The 25,603-nt window shown below is 36.5% G+C and overlaps 1 protein-coding gene across 3 annotated transcripts in view; it reads right to left on the reverse strand.

Annotated features, from left to right (window-relative positions):
- Window positions 1–25,603, reverse strand: part of LOC120633005 (high affinity cAMP-specific and IBMX-insensitive 3',5'-cyclic phosphodiesterase 8) — a 260,512-nt gene that overhangs the window by 21,764 nt on the left and 213,145 nt on the right. For all 3 annotated transcript variants that reach the window (XM_039903026.1, XM_039903027.1, XM_039903028.1), the window contains one exon: window positions 1,640–1,697. In XM_039903026.1, the coding sequence (XP_039758960.1) occupies window positions 1,640–1,697 (58 nt within the window). The remainder of the gene's footprint in view (window positions 1–1,639; window positions 1,698–25,603) is intronic.

The raw sequence follows: 25,603 nt of genomic DNA on the forward strand, positions 1-25,603 counted from the left end.
TATTTGAGAAGTATGACGAGTATCACAATCATCATTTACAGCCAATTACAAAGCACGATTCCTCATAGAGTGGGAAGGACTTAGGCGTAATCCAAGAACGGATTGGTAGACTTCACACGTCCCTTAGAACATTATGGAGAACTCTGAGGCTTGCAAGTTTCCTCACGAAGTTTTCCTTTACTGTTGAAGAAATATTTAATTGCATAAAACCCTCATAACTCTGAAAGGTCAGAGGTGTGTATGCTAAAACCCTTATAACTCTGAAAGGTCCCAGGCGGGAATCGAACTCTGCAATCAAAAAAGGGAATTCGAAGCCTTAGCTACGAGGCTATCAACGCTTCCGCTTTGAGAGGTATACCGTATAGTTTTGTTAGTGACTCATTAGATGGGACGTCGTGTTTGCAGGGTATTGGTTTGTACGGTACCTCGTGTAAACGACCCTTCCGCCATTACACCCCGAGGCGGTCCACAAACCTTTATAGACTGTAAAAGGGATGACTCTATTAATGGTGTGCCGACAGCAATACTGTAAAGTATTTCCCTTCCTCCGCTAATTGCTTTTATCATCATCATCATCATCATCATTTCAACCAATTGACGTCCACTGCTGGACATAGGTCTTTGTGGTCTTGAAGGTTCAACCTTCCGGATTTCGGTCTGGACTTTCGGTCTGGTCTACAAGCCCTTAGCCATTGGGCATATAAATCCGTAGTAATCGATTAGTTCAGAAGACTCAATTTACTGTTCCCATCTGCGGCTAAACATTAGATATATTACTGTAAAACTCAAAACTTCGCATTTCCAGGTCATTTCAAATTTATAGCGTCCCGAAGTTTGAAAGCCCTGCTATGCATCACAACATAAAGTGAAAGGGCCTATTAAGCTTCAAAGGCGATAAGGTATTTACATGAAACTAGTTTGGAAAGACAGCTCTTAAAAGGCCAAGAATTTAGAGTGCTTTTAGTTGATTTCCGGAAATGAGTTCATGATAAAAATAATTTATGAAATGAAAACGTTTTAAATAAACTTTTTAATTCTAAGATTATGTGTCAACTTATTATCTCCATTAAAGGACCGGGATCCTTATCTGTAAATTATATTACTTCAAAGCGTTAAGATGATCATAAGCATTAAAGAAATTAGCGAGTTAACACTTCTGACGTTATAGTTCTGTGTAAGACGTTAAAGTAGTTCTGTGATGGTCACTTAATTTTGTTTTAACATTCTTCAGCATTCGAGATTAATTTAGCATGATTTTAGAAAGTAAGACGTTATATTTCAGTGTTATATTTGCTTATTTAACATATATGTTTGTGCAAAATAAGTTCCTATAGTAAAAATAAAGATGTGATAGAAAATATTTAAAACAAGTTACTTGCAAATATACCTTCTTAATATATACTGTAAGCTTATACCGGTTTGTGAGACCGCTACTAAACTAATTTCCAAGAAAAACATTTTTTTACCAATTTCCCAGCCGTTTCTCGACTGGTTACCGTAAATTCTTCATCTTTTATTCAAAATTTCGATAACTTTACTTTTTTACCTTACCTTAAATAATAATTGCGACTTATTTTAATGAATTGATAAAATTATCACAGTAATATTACAGGAATTTCGGGTCAGAGTTATTACTCACCCTGTTGAAGCCAGCTTCCAAATAAGGGAGTACGGCGAAGTCATCTTTGAGATATGAACTGAAACAATGAAAAAACTTATGATTTTTTTTTGCAAAAAAAAATAGTTGCTCTTACCTATTGCCTCGATTGTATATTGGTTGGCATGCTCAACACACAATTACACGGTCCTAGGTTTAATTCATATGATTCTTTGGATATATTTCTGCTTGAAGGCTTAGGGCGTGGCATTTTACCAGACGAAGATGTGCCGCCCGACGATTAACCAGCCCCCAACCCCCCGACGCTTAGCCAGTCTTCCAACCATTTCTTCTATATTGGTAGATTTCGAAATATAAAGTAGCCTATATGATTCTGTGTTTAACGTTCTAATTGTCTGCAAAAGTCCCGTCAAAATCGGTTCATCCGTCTCGGTGATTAGACGGAAAAACCGGTGGACAGGCAAGCATTTTGTAAAGTGTTTTGAAACGTACAGTTACTTCTCTGTATTTTACTATATGAGTTTTTTAAAAATCTGTTATTTTTACCGAATAAAACGTTTATACGCTTAGATCTTCTAAAATATGCAACCGATTTTAATGCAATCAAAGTGATCTAAGAGGAAGGTTTATATGCAGTATTTATTATAGTAAAGAAAAGCCAAGAAATTCGAAAATGTGTAAAGTAAACTTATTTTTGTGCATGGAATGGTTTGTCTTAAAAGAACTTTTAAAGTCCGCCATTTTATCACCTAAGGATAACCCACTGCAACCATTTTTATCCTTTATATAATATTACAAAGAAATTATGGGATAGTCTTTTAAATTTACGCTATTTTAAAGAAAACAGTATAATTTTTAATCTAATTTAGTATAAAGATTCATTAGAAACGTTGTGCGTTTCATTTATATTAAAATTGCTCGTTACAGCATATTATTAAAATGAATAACTTTAACGATATCAGAGATTTGACGGCCGACTGGCGCAGTGGGCAGCGATCCTGCTTTCTGAGTCCATGGCCGTGGGCTCGATTCCCACAACTGAAACATGTTTGTGTGATGAACATGAATATTTTATGTATATTATTCATAAAAATATACATTAGTCATCTTAGTACCCATAACACAAGCTACGCTTATTTGGGGCTAGATGGTGATGTGTGTATTGTCGTAGTATATTTATATTTATTTATATTTAAAAAGAACGGGCAGAGCGGCTGATAGGCGCAACATTAAAACACTAAATTACACACGTACTTACGAGTACATACATTGCAGGGCGGGTCGCTTGTGTAATCTATACTTATAATAAATCTGTAGCTGGAAGATTTCTGTAAATGTCATATATTTTGAAAATTTTGATAGGGGAAGGCTTTATAATCGATACTGAGTCCAAAACAGATTTTATTAAATTTTTGTCCTGCTGTCTCTCCGGGCATCACGTGAATACTACTGAACGGATTGAAATAAAATTTGCTACAGTGGTAGCTGATGTTCCGGGTCTACATATAGAATACTTTTTATCCCGATAAACAATAAGTTTCCTCTGGGAAATGGGTTGAAATTTTTTATAAATTTTACTTGATAGCTCCGTTAAATTTGAACCGATTTTAATATTTTTTTATCTGAAAGTGTATACTATCAAGCATGTACTGTCTAATTTTCATGAAAAACGGATAAATATTGTCGGAGATAAATGCATACGAATGCGTACGAATGCATGCGTACTGTGCTAAATGCTAATATTATAAATGCAAAAGATTGTTAGGATGGATGTAAGTATGTGTGTATCAACTAAAATTATGACAACTAACTAACTCAGTAAACCACGTAAAATAATAGTAGGTTCATAGCCAGCCACGATGATTACGATGTAAGCTTCAGATTTATTCTAGCTTCTCGATTGACTCATACGCGGACGAAGTCGCGAGGGTTCGCTAGTATATAAACAAGGGACGCTTCTATGTTTATAAAAATAAAATACTCAGCTAGATACAAATATTACCTGCCATTATTTCACTGTTAACATCTTCCCCGTGTCGTCATATTCCATTAGTAACTCTATCCGATAGCTGAAAGACTTGCTTGGGATGAAACCTCCCACAATGGGGACATGATACAAGGTATTCTAGTCAATGCAACATGTCATTTTCTCTTGGGTAAACAATAGAGATATGTGATACAGGTATAAGGCTTAGACGTCAATAGATAATGGATTTTTATAATGTAATTCGAAAGTGTTCTAGTGTACCGATATAATTATGACTTACTAGCTGTTGCCCGCGACTTCGTCTGCGTTTGATTTAATTTTTTGATGTGGCATTAAATTTAGTTGTAGATCTAAAAAAAATTAAAGTATTCAGTATCGCTAAGCCTCCTCATTTAATGAGGGGTTTGCTGCTGTCTGCTGAGGAGTTCTGTCCTCTATCTCCAACCACAGTTTGGGCAAAATTAAACACATATTATAACCTATATAGTACAAAAATAATTATTTAAATCGGTTATAATTTGTCGGAGCTATGGTGTAAAATTGTCAAACACTCATCCCCTCTCCCAAAGGAACCGAGCTTAATGTCGGGATAAAAAGTATCCTTTATTACTTCTAACACTTCCAAGAATATGTGTACAAATGTTTCATGAAGATCGGTTCAGTAGTTTTTGCGTGAAAGCGTAACAAACAAACTTACATTGATATTTATAATAATAGTAGGGACAGGGATAGGGATAGGGAGAGGGATTGTCTGGTGACAGGCTTTGGCTGTAGCTGACAAAGACGGGCCAAGCGATTCACATTTTATCTAGACAAAGACTTTATATTGATGAGCTCCTTGGCGCAGCGGTGGGCGCTCAAGTCGGTGGTCCCGGGTTAGAATTTTCGGTGGTCTGGCCTGGTGGGAGGCAGGTTACCACCGATTAAGCGTTACGTTAATATGTCGCGTAAAACCCAATAATGGTATGTGTTCAATATAACTTCCTTAACCCTTACAGGTTAGCCCGTTACCACGTAAGAGTTACCAGCAGCAGAGATTCCAATCCAGGGCTAACTTGTAAATAAATGAATAATTAGGACCTTTTACGCGACACGGCACCTCGCGGCTATGTTTATTTAAGTAAATTTTCAGTTAAATTCTTATAAAAATATTCAAATAATCACCATTTCATAAAAAGTTGTGATACAATGTGTATAAAACTTTACATTAAGCTACCAGTTGACTTAAAAAAAATGACATTAATAATATTTAAAAAGCGATTATTCGATAAATCCAGGAGTATGACTCCTGGATTTATCGAATAATCGCTTGTGTGTTTTAATCGCTCGAATGTTTTTACTTTGTGAACCATTATCTTAATATATATAAATCTCCTGTCACGATGTTTGTCCGCGATGGACTCCTAAACAACTTAACCGATTTTAAATTAAATTGACACACCGTGAGCAGTCTGGTCCAACTTAAGAGATAGGATAGCTTAGATCTTTAATTATAGTCGCAATTTTATTTTATTGCAAATTATTTGTCTATAATTAATTGACAGTCACATGTTATATATATACTACTATACTCATTTAAGGCTTAGCGATACTGAATACTTTAAAAACAATATCAAACGCAGACGAAGTCGCGGGCAACAGCTCGTCATTATATATATAGTAGTATTTATAAAAATCCATTTCGTGAACTTGTACGTAAAATATTTTGCTTTGAATACATACAGTTTTATTTTTAAATTAAAACGCGCTGTGTGAATACGCATATGTTAAAAGGAACGAAATAATTACAGTTTTTATTTTAAAAAACGCTATATAAATAATAACTGTAATTATTATAACAAATTTAAGGGTAGGTACATAGGGAACATGCTATCATTTTTTTTTCTTTAATATTTTCTGGGACTCTAAATTCGAATGCACTTCGAATTTGGACCAGAATTATGCAATATTAAGTTTGTTTTTTTAAACTAAATAAAGTTTACAATTACGCCGTATCATGAGATGACGCGCTATTTTATACTTGGCAGCTCTAATTAATTACAGTTCATATTATAATTCGGGATAATTACTGAAGTAAAGTTAGCTCTGTTCAGGGTTTATTCACGCTTCGCTGTGCTCGGTTTCGTGCCCTGTCCGGTTACATAACTACTGAGAGCTCGTCGTCCGTGGAATGGTCTACCCCGTGAGTTAGAGACATTACTATAAATGTGTCTTTGAGCGCTGCGGTCTTATAAAAGGGAGATCCCGTGCGGCGGGCGCAGTTTGGGGGATTTATAATCTTTGAAAGAAAGCTCTCTACTTTGATGGAGCTATCAAAACAGAGAACTAGTGTTAATTCTTATATTTTTTATTTAGATTTTAGTCCGGAATCGAATTTTCTACATAAATGAAATAACGTTTTTTGCTTCTCAACATCTCAATATATCCCGCAATAATCGGGACCGAAGCATTTTTTTTTTAAATATACAAATGAGGTTTACCCTACGCAGATCTAATGCATACCTAATTCCATTTTACGCTTGTAAAGCTTCAAGCAAAACGTTTTTGTTAAAGACCTCATCTCCATTATGGAAACAATCTTTTTGCAAGTGTTATGAATATACTGACACCAAACTTTGTTTTGCGCTTTTGTTGTCCAAAATTGATATTCAATAATTTTAGACGCATTAGTATTTTTACTACGTACGTTGAGTGTGTTTCTTGGTTTGTCCCTCTTCCAGGCAGTAAAAGAACTGAGAGAGAGAGAGTTGTTTGTTTTGTTTTTTTTTTGTTTTTTTTTCTGTTTCATAGAGAGTGTTTATAGGTTGGAGAGTTATATAAGCTATTTTTTATTCTGCAAATATTCACGGTTCATATGGCAAATACCTAAAGCGTGTACGCTAAAATTTATTATCATCATATCAACCCATTACCGGTCCACTACTGGGCACGGATCTCCTCCGATAGTGAGAAGAGGTTAAGCTAATTTAGCGTAACCTCTTCTCACTACCGGAGGAGATCCGAGTTTTGATGAAATTTTGTATTAATTGTGTCTTGAAATATTACAGGATAGGTACTCAAATCCCGAAAAACAGATTGTTGGTTTTATTTTTATTTCATACAGCAACTTTAACATGTTGTACAATATAAGCAGAGAAGTAGGCACGTGTCTGGGAAGTATGCAACGGGTTCCCCGGACGTCTACTAAAGCCAAAGAGAGGGACGTCGAGGGATGCCGTGGTGGTTTTTAGTTTAGGTAAACTAGTCTCACATAACCTCTTTCCTGCCCAAAAGGACAGAGGTAACAGTGAAGCTTTTCCATCACAACAAAAAAAAATGAAACGTAGAAACGTCAGTAATAGACACACGAAGGCAAAGCCGAATAGTTATAGTTTTGTTGACCACTGTGGCGCAAAGGTGAGGGCTGTGAATTTAAGTAGGAGGTCCTGGTTTCGATTCCCGGCTGAGGCAGTTTGGGAATTTATAATTTCTTAATTTTCTCTGGTCTTGTCTGGTTCGAGGCTTTGGCCGAGGCTAGTTACCACTCTACCGACAAAGACGTGCCTCTAAGCGAATTAACGTTCAGGTGCGATGTCGCGTAGAAACCTATTAGGGGTATGACTACCATACTCCCTAACAGGTTAGCCCGCTACCATCTAAAACTGCATCACCACGAGGTGAGGTGTGATTTCAGTCAAGGGCTAACTTTTAGTGGAATAATTTTTTTTTTTATTAAAAAAAAAAATGCACAATATTTATGTTGTTTCCTCGATATATTTTTCCTGTCATTCATTTGTATACGTTAGCCCAAACTTAATCCTTTTAAAATATATTTAAGAAAGAGAATTGAAAGAGAAAAGAAGTTCGGTTTTTAAAGTTAGGCTTTTAATTTCAATACGATCTAAAGATCTCCGGATATAGTAGGTGGGACTCCTCAACCGCAATTTTCTTCTCTAGCCATTGTAACTTAATAATGAAGCAGTTAGTGTATGTTACTCCAGGTAAAGAAAGAAGAGAGAGGGACAGCAAATCCTGAGACGAAATTGCGGCTTAAGCAGAAATAACTTGCGCATAAGGCAAGCAACTAGATTTGGAGGAGTCTTTTGATAAAGGGCCATATATATTGTACACCATATATTTTGTACGCCAGTTATTTTGTAAAAATATCGTTTAAGTTTTGTTTTTCTTTTGAATACGTTTAAATTAACTTTATGTTACATATATCTTTTAAGTAATGCGTAAGTTTGTAACCTACAGATATATCTATGTATTTTTAATATCCCCATGTACTGATTATTTTAATATAATATGTATTTTTATAGAAGTTTATTTTACCTTCACACTACACACACCTTTACAAGAAAACAAAGATTGCACAGTGTTAGGCTGCAATGGCGGCCTTATTACTTAGAGTCTCAGCGTACGGAGATAATACGGAGCTATTAGTAAGGTGGACAGTGGATGGTGCACTAAGTGAAGGTAGAATAAACTTACATATTATATTAACATAATACATACACATATATTCAATACATGTGCGTATGTGTGTTTAGTTGCAATAAAATTAATTATAAAATCTATCTATATTATTAATTGCTGTAAAATGATCTGGCAGTATATATACAGATCGATTACCAGTTTATGCCAAGCACTCCTGTGGACTACATACCTTGTAACCTATTTATAAGGAGGCTGTAAATGATTCTTTTACTTTTTAATCAATAAAGAAATTTATTATTATTATTTATTATTGTGTTACGAACAAGTTGATTTTATAAGGTTACGATAACTGATATCGTTAGCTTAAAAAGGTTTTGGCTTCTTGTAACTTTAAAAGTTACAAGAATCAAACTTCGTGATTCGTGTGTTCGATGGTTTCCAGATCAATGGCCCGAGACCAACAACAAAGATCCAGTTAAAAAAGGTTATATAATAAAAGTGCTTCTATAAAAAATATGGGCATAATAAAAAGGTTAATAAAGATACTTAAAAATACCAAAGAAGGTTATTTTGAATTTGCACATTTGGTTACTTCGGCATACTTTCCTAGAGTAGTGCTCTCATATAAACAAGATAGCAAAAAAATTAAGTGCTTTTTTGAAATGTCGCGTCGTACGTAATATGGGAGGGCTGATTTTGCGACTGGGAAATGGGGAATTTCCGAGCATCTGGGAGGAAAATCAAATATTTCGCAGATTTCATACAAGCATTTTATGCAAAAGGTTCAGGATAACATTTGCCTTTAGGATTGTTCGGGTACATTCATATTCAAACCTGCACTCTACTCGCCGCCTACGAATTGCATACTTAATATTTTGCACTTACACTTACACTTACAGTGTAGGTAAAGAACAAAGACATGGATCTCATAATTTCTGTATACGGGTATTAATACGAAAAACCTGCACATTCCCGATGGAAAACGTTCTTGTAAAGTAATTGCCATTGCGTTCTGTGAAGTCAGCATCTCTGGAGGATGCTCCGGAGACGTGCGTCGAGAGCGTATCATGTAATCTAGGTATGTGGTGTTTCACCACATCCATACTTCTATACTTATATTATAAATTGGAAACTGTGTTTTTGTTTATACGGTCTTTCTTTACGCCTTAAACTAAACTACTGTACCGGAGCTATGGTGATACGCTCGACCGTAACAATAGGAAGATCTTTCTCCGAGCGGGTGATAGTGCTCGGGGACCGAGGTCCGAACATTCATCTTTGGAAGTTGTATATATATGGTCCATTTTTGTGAACACTTCGATAGTGCGATGCAGGATTTTTGTGGCGCCATCTAGTTCGGTAATGAGAAGACCGCTAGTCTACTAATAAACTTGATTTGGCATAGACCTAGTTGAAAGGTCGTAGAGTGACAAAGGCTACTTTTTATCGAATGAAAACAAACAGTTCCCACGAAACTGTCATAAACGCGGACGGAAAACGCGGGTGAGTCCTATATTACAAATTAAAGAAAGAAAGTATATTGTACACCAAGAAATAAACATAATAATAGCATAAAATGACACAATTAAATAATAGAAGTTTAATTGGCGGCCATATATATACAACGTGTAGCAGAGTTACGAAATAATATTGATGGATGCATAAGTATATATATTTCATAAGGAATCACAAAATATGACATCAAAAGAAGCATGTTTAATATTCCATACAAACGAATTAAAAACTTTGTAATTTTTTACTTATTAACTCATTGAAGATAAAAGACCGACACGCCCATATTACCTATGGTGAAAAGCGCTACAATAAAAAGATTAGGCCTAAGCCATGCATGTTTTTTTACGATGTTTTGCTGCACCGTAGAAGAAAGTGATATTTTAGTTACTTAAAACGCACATAACTTAATATAAATAGATAAATAAAGAAAATAAATGACATCGTGCAGATTTGTCTGGTAGTTGCAGATTACTCAAATGCAGTAAATTTAATGTGTGCATAAAAGTTCTGGACTGCTAACAATATCGTGTAATAAAGAAGTCAAGATATTGTAAGAAAAAGTTGTATGTTTGGAGGGTTTTACTTTTATAACCATATCCATACCATACATAGGTTGATTGCATTGGTAACTTTGACCTAAATAGACAGGTGATTGACTTTGGATATCTTGACTTTTGGCCTTTCGTCTTGAAGAGATCGCTAAACTATCCGTCCGATCATTATCACATGGTAATAACCGTTACCTAGCAGTGTCAGAATTCGCAACATTAGCCCACCAGCCCGCATGATGCCAATCGCATTCATGTGTCAGCTTAAAACATTACGTATACATTCTAAGATGCTTGGATTCTCTTCGACCAAATTTCCACTAACGTCTCCATACAAGAACACGGAACTAAGCGACATAGGTGCAGAGTCGAATAATTAAATTCTTCGGCCACGTCTCCGGGCGAGAAAATGACTCTATAGAGCGCCTGGTTGTGCATTGCAAGGTGGAAGGTACCAGAAAGCGCGGAAGGTCGTCCATGTCGATTGACTGTTGCGTTTCCTTGTATGAGGGTATCAGGCTGTCTGCCAGTAGGAAGAAAGTTCATGAAAACATATGTTCCACACAGGGCAGCTACTCTCCCCAGCCCTCCTCGGTATGCCTATGAACAAACCAGTGTCCAGTAGGGCCGCGAGATAATTATGAGTGAACAGTTCGATATAATCACCGGGTGGCGCACATCTTAGCTGTACAAAAGTAGCAATTGACGATTGGGTTCAGTTGCCGCTACCGGATCAGTTATCGTTTTCCGTTATCTGTTTTCTATGGTAGTGATTTTCTTTTAGTTTCCTTGTGGAAAGTGTCTACGTTTGCGCAGCACCTAAGTCAGTCACCTGCAAGCAATTAAGTCGTCGCGTTTGTTGCCGTAGTTCCGGTACGTGCAAGTTTAATTGGAGGGAAAGATTAAGGAGTCTGGCCAAGTTGAAGCGATGATTGCCAAACTAGTATTTTGATTTCTCGACTAGCGTTTGAAAACAAATCACATGGAATAATATTATTTCTTTCACCAACTTATAAAATGGCGTTTCATTAGTCGTTACCGTTGTCAAAAATTTACTTATATTCCAGCATACACTGCAGTTACATTTTTCTTTACATCATACATGAATGAATTATAAATAAATACATTACGACAATACACACATCGCCATCTAGACCCAAAGTTAGCGCAAAATAGCCGATGAATATATTTATGAATATAATATACATAAATAGTTATAATATGCAGATAAACACCCAGACACTGAAAAACATTCATGTTCATCGCACTACAATTTTCTCTCAGAAAGCAGGGTCGCTGCCCACTTTAGCAATCGGCTTTCAAGCATAGAAGTTATGTTAAATGGTAAATTGTTGATGTTGGAAAAGGAAAGTTTGAGTTTGAGTTTCTGGCGGCTTCTCGTTTGATACAGGCGATTGACCTTGGAATAACGGAATCCCTACATAAGATTTATAACTGGCTTAAAAAAGAGATCGTGTAGGAGGAGAAGAGTTGGGGCTGTTTGAAGGGGGTTTATGCCTAGCAGTGGATGCACCTTGGCTGATGATGATATTAAAAGTAAATCTATTTATCTCTCAGGTGAAATATATCAAAAATATTCAAGTTATATACCCAAATATTAAGTTTATACCCGATATTAGATCATCTGGTTGCCGTGTGAATTTTCACACGATACTTCAGCATAGAGGTTTTGATACGTGATATAGATAAACAGATTACGTTTGAACAAGCCTTGAGGTAGTTTGTGAATTGGAGCTGAAATTTTCATTAAAAGCACTGCATATTCGTAACGCTTGTCGACTATTCGGCATCGTATCGAAATACTATAAAGTGATTAGCTATGATCGAAGTCTAGGGGGAAAGGGTGTTTGAGGAGAGTTGTTAAAGAGGGACAGGGGGTTTATGTTTGCGTACATAACTTATCCGGTTTCTACCCCGATATATCCAAGCCTCCAACAATTCCGTGCAAGCTCAATTTGTATGAATTTGCATTTCGCTGAAGATAAGTGGCTAGAGATAGGTTAAAGATTTGTTTGGTTACAGTGCGCTTGTAAAATTTGACGTTTGCTTCGACGACCCGCTTTGATATACTCATCTACCCTTCACCTTTGAGATTCAAATCAACAACACAATAGCCGAAATTATATACCTATGTTGTACGCTACGCTTTTCATTCATCCATTTATCCGCATATTAACGTCCCACCGCTGGCATTGTCTCTAAAAGGAGAAACAGTCTTAGAGCATAGACTCGCCACGCTGCTCCAATGGTGGGTTATAACTACTATTGTTACTAGGTGTTTTAAAATTCTTTGAGCAAGAAACTAAATGATCAAAACGAAATTTATTTCAAGTCAAATATTCAAAATGAAAATTAAAAATAAATAAATGATAAATAAATAAATAATAAATTAATGATTAAATTTTGTAGTACCTTTTACTTCTTCATCCGAACAGAGTGAAAAGAGTGGCTCTTCTTTCTTACTTTATATTTGACCCGAAGATTTTGGATTACATGGACTGTTATCTTTTGGTCGGCTTGGGAAATCAAGAACGATTGTTGATGTTAAAATAAATAGAAGAAATGGAATATCTTTAACTGTTACTCGATTATAAGGTTTTCTTTTGTTCTAGATTTAAGGATTTACATACAAATTAAAACAAATGGCGGCTAAGTTTGTTGTGGGCTCTTCTTAGACCAGGACGCGTCTGGAACCCCCGTAGTTTTAGGTTTTCGGCGAACGTAGTTATCACCATCACCTCACAATTAGGCACACATGTAATATGTATGAACATGAATGTCTCAGGGGAAAGAGGGTTTTAGAGCAAGGACCCACCACTCTGCTTAAATTATGGTTTTACCGATTATTATCAGATGTCTCAACAACAAATTTATTTATTTCACATAGACCTACTTCTAAGAATTTCAGTTTTTTTTTATTCTACCACACGTTTTCAATGATACTATCAATATAATACTATTTTAAATAATATATCCTTGTTACCAAGCTGGATAAAATTTTCGAAACAATCCTAGCTTACTTTATTATCTCTGTCTAAAAGATTTGTTGCCAAAATAATTAACTTCCTTGTTAGTTTTTCCGGCTGAAAAATATTTAGACGTTGCGATGAGACGGGGCTTTGAAAAATCGCACTTTTTCCCCAATTAAAATAAAGTACCTAACGAAACGATAATCCCTTTTTTGACCCCCAGTGCAAAAATAAGGGTATCACTTGAGACCCAGTTCGTAGGTATATTGTAAGTTGTAGACTACCAGGGACTGTTAAACTAAAATTGTTAAATAATTACCAAGTAACTCAAATCAGTTTTGTTTCAAAACGTTCTGGATTTTTGCCAGTAGTATACAGTTCTTAAATAATAATTAAATGATCCTTAAAATATAGTTAATTAAACAATTCTTTGAAACAGATGTAATAAATTAAAACTAGCAAGTGTTTTACTGACACTATACGTTTTAAAATGCGGTAACGGGATTTAAAAAAAGTGTCGCGACATTTAACAATTTCGTTCTGGAACACCATCGTTATTAAAATGGGCGTGAAAAAAATAAAATTGTGACCCGATTTTAAAAGAAAAATGCTGGTTGACGGTGAAAATTGAAAAACAGTGAAAAGTTTAAAACTTCAAAGCCACGTCACGTCAAATAGTGTTTGCGGTCCGGTGGACTTTGATGTTTTTGCGTCGCGTGTTCGCAATTTTGTTGCTGCTAACTCCAAAACCGACTTTCTATATTTGTTCGCCGCTTTATGTAAACACAAGCCTGCGTTACTTCAAAAGTCTATGAAACGATTGGCGAATTTTGATACACACGTTGTTCAAATACAAAAGTTGACACAAAGAACGACAATTTAGTTTTCGGTATTTACACGTTTTCCGTGCTTGTCGGGTTAGGCTGCTGGAATCTCCTTTTAGTGATTGAGCTTTTTGTGATGGTAGACGTACAGCGTAGAAGTGCCGCCATGCTTATTTCCGTCGCCAAGGAGCATTGCTATAATTCTGTTTTTCGGTTTATAGGGCGTGGTTGCCAGTTTAATTAAAGGCACATGGACACTGCTCGGCACGTTGCAGGTTGCGTTCCTTGCATTGCCCTGTGAAGTGTTGCCCTGTTTATAGGCGATGGTATTCCACTTATCATCAAGTGGGCCGTCGGCTTGGTCAGTTAATTACTACTATATAGAAACACTGCACTTTAGTAACGCTATTTGTATTTGTATTCTTATTTAGGCCGCTTTTGCATACAAAACTTGATAATGTCAAGTCTAAAGAATTAATAAAGACCAAATTTAAAAGAGGCATTACATAGGTTGTGACGAAGACAAAGGTGCACTATGTGTTGTAGCTTTTACTAATTTGGATACCAGAACCCAAAAAAATAAAAGGTCATAGACAAAAGTTTTAAATGTAAGCAGGTGTACCATTGCCTAAATGCAATTTAAAAGTTAGATTTAACTAACTTGACACCCCTAAAATTCTTACTGATATAATAGATTAGAAACTGTGTTTGTTTGTTATTCCTTTACGACCTAACGAAGCATTGTTTTCGGATTGTGTGTAGCTGATAAACCCTAATGATTTTAACGACGTAACGCGGGCTTCATCATGAAAATTAAGCCTAACTTGCTATACTCCGCGAAAAGCAGGAATCTGATATTAATCAATCTGTTAAATTAATCTGTGTTTGGTGTAATTGATAATTTATTCAATCATTGTACTCCACACCAAACAGATCTTCGGCAATGTACCCTCTACGCACGTTTAGCTCCGAAACCGGAGCATCCTCAGGAGATGTTGACTTGAATAATTGTTAACAGTTATTCATTGTAAAGGCAAGAGATGTTGAGGATGCTCATGTTTTGAAAATTAAGCCTATTTACAAATTAGGCTTAATTTTCATGATATATCATGGATTTCCGCAAAGTTACGCTTGCTTCTATCCAATATGTAATGCGGGCTTGTTGGCGAGTGAACCAATCAAGTTAGTTGATAAGACGGAGAGTAACAGAGGCTACTTTATATCGCTGGGAAAGAAACGGTTCCCACGGGATTTGTGAAACAGTAATTAACGCGAATAAAACGCGGACGAAGAACGCGGGTAACATCTAGAAAGGATTATAAATTAAAAACAAAAGCATCAAATATTACAAAAAAAATACTGCTTAAAGCGATGATAGTAAGCGCCTTGGCTGTTTTACCCATTAATTTAATATGTTACTATCTGGTTCTACCTATCTTATCATGACAAGCCTATAAGAATGAATCCTGATAAGTGGAACACAAACGTGACAAGCTATTTCTTGATAAAAGAAAGTGTTTTAACATTATATGTCGATTTGACGATTGATGTATGCGGCCCCATTTTGTGGACATGCGTCTCTCGAAATAACTTTAACATGAAAGATAAACTGTTCATATCGTGTTGAAATTATTTTAATTCCTTTATAAGTCGGACACAAATTTTAAATTTCATCTTTTATATGTTTTTACATAATCGTACTCTGAATTTAAGAGTGCCTCATATGTTATTGGAACGAAGTCCCTTATGGGACAATGCGGAGGGGTACCGTAGCAGGCAAAAAACGTCCGTAACAAAAAGGCATGGATTAAGATTTTTATATATTATAATTGATGTGTGTTCGCTATACAATGTCTAATGTATAGCCTACGTGTTGACTGTTTGTTATTATTTATTGTTTATTGTTATTATTATCATCTGATCAGTATTAGTACATTAAACGCACGGTGACGTATATTACACGAAGTAGATGCCTATGTTTAATCTTTACATACACCCACGCAGACAGATATACAGTCTACACACACACACACACACACACACACACACACACAAACACACACAAACACACACACACACACACACACACACACACACACACACACACACACGCACACACACATTAACGTTTCATGAAAACGAAAGCGAAAAATTATTCGTTATTTTCTTTTTAGCTCGACTAGAACTTGAAATTATTATCTCCACAGTGTCTCAAAATAGCACACGTTTTATTATGATTAATTATTTCAATGAGAGCATAGCTTTACCTTACACTTTTGTGTTTCTGTCCACCACCACCACTGTATCAACGTGTTGTGACTTTTTTTCTCGAGTCTCTAGTTTTTGTGGTGTACATCATATTTTTTTCTTTTACACAATATGGTGTCTCACTGTTGCCATATTGAGTTTAACCACTGAAACTGAAAAATCAAAATGGTCCTATTTTGATTATTTACAGCAGATATATATGCATTTGGTTGCTAGAGCTCCACCGACAAAAATTGGTACATTGCTGATAAATACACTACTTCAACTTTTAATCGCACGTAATAATTTATTTTGATTTCACACGAGAACAAAAAAATTTGAAGTGTCTTTAGCGTGTCAACAGCTGTCCCAAAAGAGCTTCATACAAATATACTTACGAAAGTGTATTCCTACTTGACACGAAATAACTTATAAGTGGCAACCCTAGCGCCGAATTTAATCCGTCGGCTTGACCCCTTTGGAAGGCCCAAATTAAAAAATAATATATGTTCTATATACGCTCATCTTTTATCCTTTATTGGCTACAATAAAGTGCTACTTTACAAATTTATTCATTGTAATGAAAAAATAAATTAAGCAATGCCGGGTTATCAACATAATGGCCCTTTAAAATATGCAAAGGTATCGATTTCTTTGCAAGTTTATTACAGCGTAGCCTTTACGGTCGAAGGGAAAACCCAACATAATGCAATAGTACGCTGGCCTGCTATTTTGACCGCGTAGTTTTGGGATTTATCATCACTTCAACCGATTGAAGTTCACTGCTGGACATAGGTCTTTTGTAGGGAGTTCCAAAATCCACGGTCCTGGGCCGCTTGTTTCCAGCGGCTCCCGGCGACTCGTTTAATGTCGTCTGTCCACCTCGTTGGGGGCCGACCAACGCTGCGTTTACCTGTGCGGAGTCGCCATTCCAGTACGGAATGGAACCCCAACGTCCATCGATTCTCCGAGCTATGTGCTCCGCCCATTTCGACTTCAGCTTTGAAACTCGCTGAGCTATGTTGGTAACTCTGGTTCTTTTACGGATCTCCTCATTCCTGATTTGATCACGTAGAGATACTCCCAACATTGCTCTCTCCATCGCCCGCTAAGTGTTTCTGAGCCTTCTTGTGAGATCCATAGTAAGCGACCACGTTTCGGATCCGTAAGTCATTACTGGCAACACGCACTGTTCGAAGACCTTGGTCTTCAGGCACTGAAGGATTTAGGATTTATAGTTTGTTTAAAACGTGGTCTAGGAACTGAGACGACTATTTCCAGTAGTGACGATGATGTAAAATATCATAAGTCCTTAAACGAATGACAACCCAACCAAAAAAATCATTGCCTTGCAATATTGTATTGTAGATATACATCCGTAGGCACGGTAGTTTAATATCACTACCACAACAATGCACTTTTGTCATCTTATCGGAAACGTGTATTTTAGCACCTGCAATAAATGTAAATCATTGAATCTTATTTAATCGAAGACTTGGTTTATTCGTTTATTAAAACGCTCTATCAAAACTCTTATTCTTAGTTTTTAAAAGTAGTTGTTTCTTGTTATTTTATCCTCGTTTTTTTTAATCCTGCAGGAATCTTAACTTCCGAGCCGAAAAAATATGATAATCAAATATCATATCTATGTTACAACCAAATGTTATTATTTTTGTTGACTATTAGTTTAATGACTGAATATATAGGATAGTACTATATCTTCAGTCATGTAACTATCCGCAGTCCTTCTTTAGGATACAATCGTCCTTCTTGCAAAATGTCAAAATATATTCAACACTCTAGGCGTGAAAAAGTACAGCTAAAGGTACAGCAACAAATATGAAGCTTTACTTTCAAATTTATAAAAGAAGTAGCTATGGGTACGAAATTGTGGTTGCACTTCTCACGCAACAACAGTGAGTAATCTTTGTAAAGGAATTGCACGCTCGCAAACGTGGTGTCGCTTTACAGTATCGTAACATTATACCGTCAAAGCGAAATGGAACTTATGCTAGCTAAAGTCCCAAATTTGAAACTATAATATTTTATTTAACAAACCGTTTTTGCTGAGCGAAGGTTATGTCTCGAGAGTATGGCCATGAGTGACGGGCTTTTTTTAAAAAAATGCTGGTTCCTAAGGGATATTTAGAAGCGTCATTCTTTTATAACCTATCTCTTCACGCTATAATGGTAGAACGAATTATGATAAAATTCGGTCCTGGAATAATACCAAGGATAATTTTTATCTTCAAAGAAACTATTCTTCACTGTTTTTCATCATTATAATAGAAGAGCCTAGCTACTTTTGACGGTGGGCCACCTTATGGTATGAAGCAACCATAACCTTTAAACAGAGCAATACTTTGTGGGACATGCAAGGAACACGATATACTAAGTGCCACCCTGTGTGTATCAACGTGGACATGTGTTAAGCTTCAAATGCCAGCAACCTCAACAGCTCATCGCTTAAGTACTTCCCCGGACGTAAATAATAAAAACCAACCGAGGCATCGCCTAAATAAAATGCCGTAAGATTAAGGCTATGTCTATAGAAAAAAAACGTTTTAACAACTCGTAGGCGATAATTATTGGTGAACAGTTGGAGTCTTCTTAGATTAGAGGCCTTTATATAAAGGCGTTGCTCGTCGTTAGTGAAAGCGTGTCGATGACTCAAAAAACTCTAAATAAACATATAAATAGTAAAAAAATAAGAAAATAAGTTTTGCAAATTTATTTAAATAAAATAATATATTTTTTAAATTGAATTATGCGACCACAGATACGTTGAGAGTAAATACCTCACAAAAAGCTCTGCAATAATATTATATTCATCATCGGTCATGAGAAAATACACACCGTCTAACTGTTCAGTTTTGGGCATGGTATCCAAAATGCTGGTGCTATAGCGCCTTTGACTCGCCGTTGGGCGAAATAAGCGCCAGACGTCAAGACCAATTTTTGGGACACGATAGTTACAATGTTTCGTGTCTTTCCTATTATAGTATAAAGGACTACGTAATCGATAAAAAAGCTTGGGTGTAAATTATTGCTCTAACCAGGTTGCTCTTCTAATAATTTAAAATGACATTGTGAGAGAAAAAAAACACCCGGCTAAGTTTGTTGTGGACTTCTTAGACCAGGACGCGTTTCGAACCCTCGTAGCTTTAGTTTTAAGTTTACGAATGTGGTTATCGCCATCATCTCACTACCGTGTAATTCTTATGTACGCATCAAAAGTGCCACCTATGGGCCTACTTGAATAAAGATATTTTTGACTTTGACTTTGACTTTGAAGACCATGAGCCCAGAGAATCAAACGCAAGCGCCGCAGAAACATAGACACGCTTTCACTAACGACGAGCAAGGCCTTTATATAAAGGCCTCTAATCTAAGGAGACTCCAACTGTTCACCAATAATTATCGCCTACGAGTTGTTAAAACGTTTTTTTTCTATAGACATCGCCTTAATCTTACGGCATTTTATTTAGGCGATGCCTCAGTTGGTTTTTATTATTTTGGTATTCTATATATATAATTTTATTATTTGGTATTCTATATATATATATAAACTAAATATTCGTTAAAACAACATATAACTTGGTAATTCAAGTATGCCCACTTAACTGGACTCCTCAGACGATTCAATTCTAAAGTTAAGGGTCGAGGTAATAACGTTTGAGCATTCTATAACCTTCAATTTCTAAAAGGTAAAGTTTGAAGGGTTGTTTGATTTGGATATTTGCATTCAACTTGGACTTTTGGCTTGAGCATATTGTTTTTTGTTTAGTACTGTAATTGTTGTTTCAAGATAAACTTTTCTGAAGGGCCTGGAATGATGTCAGTTTTATCCCTCCCACTACAGGACATTGATCTACTCTTCGAATGAGAAAAGAAGAATCCACCTCGCTGACCAAATCACACTTCACACGCTTATAAACAACTCTCGAGCATGCAAAGTTTCTTTACGCTGTTTCCTTCACCGTTATGTGTTATTTATTGACCTAAAATACACATCCAGCTTTCATTTTCTCTATTATATATGTACATATATATACTTTATATGACGACCTTCAAGTCAAGTGTGAAAAGGCATCTTCTAGGCAAGGGGCTCCAATTTAGGCAGCATCATCAGGCGTGATGCAGTCTAGCGCTGGTCTATATACATTAAAATAACATCGCCTAACTATGCAACTGTTTTACAACTTTTACCTATAAGTATTAGCAGTGGAATTTTCGAATGTATAGAGTTCTGTAGCCTTAGTACCAGATTTGATTGCTCGCAATCGAGAACTTAAATAACAAATTATATAACGTCAACATACTACCTTATTTCATTCGTTTTAGAGTCGCATGTCCGGTTTTATTTCGATTTAAAAAATAGTTTGTGACTAATTTTGTGTGTGTGTGAGTAATTTTATGGCGCTACGGAGAATGCATGAATTTAAGCAGGTTCCCGGGTTTTATTCCTGGCAGGGGAATTTGGTAATTTATAATTTCTGAATTTTCTCTGGTCTGGTCTGGTGGGAGGCTTTGGCCGTGGCTAGTAACCCCCCATACCGACAAAGACGTGCCGCTGGTGATATTTCAGTCAAGGGTACTCTGATGTTCAACTATTACAATACTTCAAGTATTCACGATTCCTCGATAGCGAGCGGGCAAACTTTGTACTAAGGGTAATGCACGCCATTGCTTCCGAGTGTGTAATAGGTTCTCTTTGCCGGGATAGTTCGACAATAGTCTAGATAATAAATCACTGTCATTTCTATACAAAGAGTTCCCCTTATTTTTCCGCTGAATTGAGTTAGCAATTGCTTCTATACAATCGAAGAGGTTCACTCTTAAGTTCACTCAGAGCGATAAATTGCAAATGACAGTTATCATCGTCATTATTTTCGTCATTATTTCGACGGCCGAGTGGCGCAGTGGCCAGCGACCCTGCTTTCTGAGCCCAAGGCCGTGGGTTCGATTACCACAGCAGCAAAATGTTTGTGTGATGCACATGAATGTTTTTCAGTATATAAGTTTACATGAATATAAGTATTTGTCGGCAGAGGGGGGTCGGACATAATAAATTAAAGAAACGGATGAGTCAGGAATAAAGTCTTTGTAACTCTATGAAATGAAGTGAAGTTATAATCACTTAGTTAATAATAACTAACCACTACTTCAATCAAGATAGTAATTATACGAGATGATTATCAACTATAAATTGTGACTACTAATTCTAATTTATAGTTGAGAATAATAATTAATTCGTTATCCACAAATTAATTATCCAAACGGTCTAGGATAAGCTACTAGCAGGGTACATCATGTGCACCGTGCTACGCCAGAGCCAAGACCGCCTCGCCACTGTAGTTTCGGTCCTTATATACGGATCATAACGACTTGAGTAGTAGGTGAGTGGGGATAATGAATAATGCGCCAGGTGGCGAGAGCGGTGCACGTGTTGTTTACAGATTTCTTGCCGGCGCCGTCATATTTATGTATATTATTCATAAAAATATTCAACAGTCATCTTAGTTACACAAGCTACGCTTACTTTGGGGCTAGATGGCGATGTGTGCATTTTCGTAATAAAAAAAATATAAGTCTTTAATAACCCACTGTCTTTGGGGAAATGCCTCCCCTTCCAATAGGAAAGAGGGGGAAATAACTAAGGGCCCTACTTAGCAGTTATTAGATAGCTGTAGGAATTCCATGATAAACATGCATGGTGAGCATGCATGTTTTTCAGTGTCTGGGTGTTTAAGAAGGCTCAGAATCACTCAGCGGGCGATGGAAAGAGATTGCTCTTTGGGAGTTGGGAGTATCTCTAAGTGATCAAATCAGAAATGAGGAGATCCGTAGAAGTACCAGAGTAACCGACATAACTCAGTGAGCTGCTAAGCTAAAGTGGAAATGGGCGGGGGAACCGATGGACGTTGGGGTTCCAAGGTGTTGGAATGGCGACCCCGCACAGGTTAACGCTGTGTTGGTCGGCCCCCAACGAGGTGGACATACGACATCAAACGAGTCGCTGGGAGCCGCTGGAAACAAGCGGCCCAGGACCGTGGATTTTGGAACTCTCTACAAAAGACCTGTGTCCAGCAGTGGACTTCAATCGGTCGGGTGATGATGATGATGATTGGTGTTTATATATATTTTCTAAGTATTTATGTATATAATTCATAAAAATATTCATCAGCTATCTTAGTACCCATAACACAAGCTACGCTTACTTTGGGGCTAGATGGCGATGTGTGTATTGTCATAGTATATTTTTTTTTTATCATCCTCATAATCATCACCCACAGCTAAGCAGAGAACTCCTATAGCAAAGAAGAGATGACTTAGACCACATACGCAGCTCCAATGCTAGTTGCTAGTTGACAGGTTTTATTATTAACGTGCTCTGAGACATGATGGTTGACAAGGCAATTTCAAGATTCCGAGCTGAGAAAAATAAGATACTAACAAATTCAAGCCTGACCTGGGAAACGAACCTACCTAAAAAACCTCGTGCTTTGTACATTTGGCCGAAGTGGAAGCAAATAATAGTAAATTGCCAAGTTGTAATAGGGATTGCGTGCGATTCAGAAATTGTGAATAGGTTATTTAGGTGCATGCACACAATTTTGTCGTGTAGTTAAGTTAATGCTTTAAACCTTAGCAATTTTATTATTTAAATTCTTTTTCAACTAATTTACAGAAGGTAGGTATCAATTCAGATTATCGATGGACATTACTTTTAAATATATATATTTTTTTATTATTCTACTACAAGTTAGCCCTTGACTGCAATTTCACCTGGTGGTAAGTGATGATGTAGTCTAAGATGGTAGCGGGCTAACCTGTTAGGGAGTGTGATAGTCATACCCCTAATCGGTTTCTACGCGACATCGCACCGGAACACTCGATCGCTTAACGGCACGTCTTTGTCGGTAGTTACCACCCTGGTAACTAACCAAGGCCAAAGCCTCCCACCAGACCAGAACAGAGAAAATTTAGTAATTATAAATTCTCAAATTGCCCGAGCCGAGAATCGAACCTGGGACCTCCTGCTTAAATTCACAGCGCTCACCATTGCGCCATGGAGGTCGGCCAAACTGCTTTTATGTATTGTGGTTATAGCAGATCAGAATACAGTTGATACCACCGCTCCTCTCCTGTGGTTGCCGTACGAGGCGGTGTGGTGGTTAGAATTTTAAACTGTAATGTTGGTAACAAGGCATCTACCATTTGCTACCATCTCTGGTTAAAAACACAAGGCATATCTACCGATGTGAAATGTCGGTAGCACTAGAGAAACCATAAACGTCAGTTGACTATTGTGCATTTTCTATTTTCAAATCATCTGTAATCTGTTGATAAGTTGCTTAGTATGCTAAAAGCTATGGCTAACAACTTTATTTGTTAAAAATTGTATCGATATTGTTTTAAAGTAAAAACGTTGCTAAGTAATCTATTTGATATAATTCTTCCGGGATGAACTCCGAAACTACTGAACGGATTTGAATTTTTATTAACATGTTATTTGTTCCTACTGAAGAGATAGGATAGTTTATATCGCAATTTAAAATTGAAATATTCTTTTGTTGTGAATTATTTGTTAATAATTGAACGAAATACAAGAAAACCGAAAGCAGTGATAGCCCAGCGGGTTGGACTTCGAATTCACTTTCGGGCGGGCGGGTTCGAAATCCAGTTCGAACCTCTAACATTTCTAAGTTATGTGCGTTTTGAGCAATTAAAATATCTCTTGCTTTAACGGTGTAGTAAAACATCCCTGCGTGCCTGAGAGTTCTTCATAATGTTCTCATAGGTGTGTGGAGTCCACCAATCCGCACTGGGCCAGCTTGGTGTGCTACGGCCTAAGCGCTTCTCATTGTGGGAAGTGACCCGTGCCTATAGTGGGCCGGTAAAGGCTTGATCTGACAAGAAAAACAAAGCAACGCGTGGCGGAGTCTGCTAGTAAATCATCAAAACTCTACAGCCCTGGGTGGGCCTTGGCTCGGTCAAGCATATTTCTCCATTTGGCGGTCAGAAGCTGCTTCTTTCCAGCTCCGAACTCCCAGAACCCTCATTTCCCTCTCAACTCCATCACTCTACCACCCCTAGGTCGTCATTGGCCTCTACGCCCCTCCAAAGTGCCCTCCTATATTGAGCATACATAGATATAAATAAAAATGGGCAGAAATGTATGACCAATCAAAAGACAATAAAGCTTTTATTAATAAGAATAAAGACGAATATTTGCATGTCATACAGGATCAGCTAGCTATTACACATTATAAGTGCGAAGGTAATAAAATTCGGACCGACGTATAAAAGGGGCGTTTCAATTTTTAATCAATCTTTTATTTTCCGTTATAAATTAATGCAGATTGTCATCATCGATTCAGTTTAAATTGGAATTGCCATTAATTTAAGTAATACAGCTATCGGAATGTTTTCACCCGATGCCAGTGGCAACGATGAATGGCACTGGCATTTGCATGTAATGGCATTTCATTTTCTTTCGGGTCGTTTAGACTGTTATTCAATTACTTACTTCGATTCAATACTGCTCAAATTATTGGTACTGTTTTGTATGTGTGTTATATATATATATTTACCTATTCTTATATAAATTCCTCAATTTAAACAAGACATACAGATAAATAAAACTACACTATTAAAATAATCCGCTTCAGCGATGTATGATATTAAAATTATGGTTTCTTTCCCATTCATACAAAAGTAATTTATTTTAATGATAATTAATGTAAGGCTAAAAAAATATATATAATTTTTAGTATATTACATAAATTATGGGTACTGTTATTGTATGTTTGTATTGTATGTTATGTGTTAATATTTGTTTGTATACAAATAAATATATTAAAATTTATATATATTTGTTTAATGTTTATATCTTATTCATTGCGCCACCTATGTTTTTTATAAAAATAAAGTTGCATAAATCGGATCGTAATCACTATAAACTTAAAACCCATGAAAAGACCAATGTAATCAGAGAGTGAGATCTTCTTTCGTCACACTCCACCCTCAAACAGCTGCATTGTACCATAATATTATTGTATTTTCATTAAACCTACATTGGTATATTAAATTTTAAGCCAAATCGGATGATAAAAAAATATTAGCAAAAGCCGACATGTTCATCAATATGCGATATTATAAGGTTTCGGAACGATGTATCAATGGAGCTTTTAAATTTGCACAAATCTGTTATCTTCCGTAATAAATCAACGCAGATTAATATTTTAAATTCAGTTGCAACCAAATTGCGACCAATTTAAGTAATACGGCTATCGGAATGCATTCATCCAATGTCAGTGGCAACAATGAATGCCACTGACATTTGCATGTAACGGCATCTCATTTTCTTTCAGCTCCATTGGACTGCCAGTCAATTGATTCGATTCGATATCTACGTACAAATTGACTCTATCTGACTAAACAGAACGACG

Source organism: Pararge aegeria, chromosome 21, assembly GCF_905163445.1.
Source record: "Pararge aegeria chromosome 21, ilParAegt1.1, whole genome shotgun sequence".
Lineage (NCBI taxonomy): Eukaryota > Metazoa > Arthropoda > Insecta > Lepidoptera > Nymphalidae > Pararge > Pararge aegeria.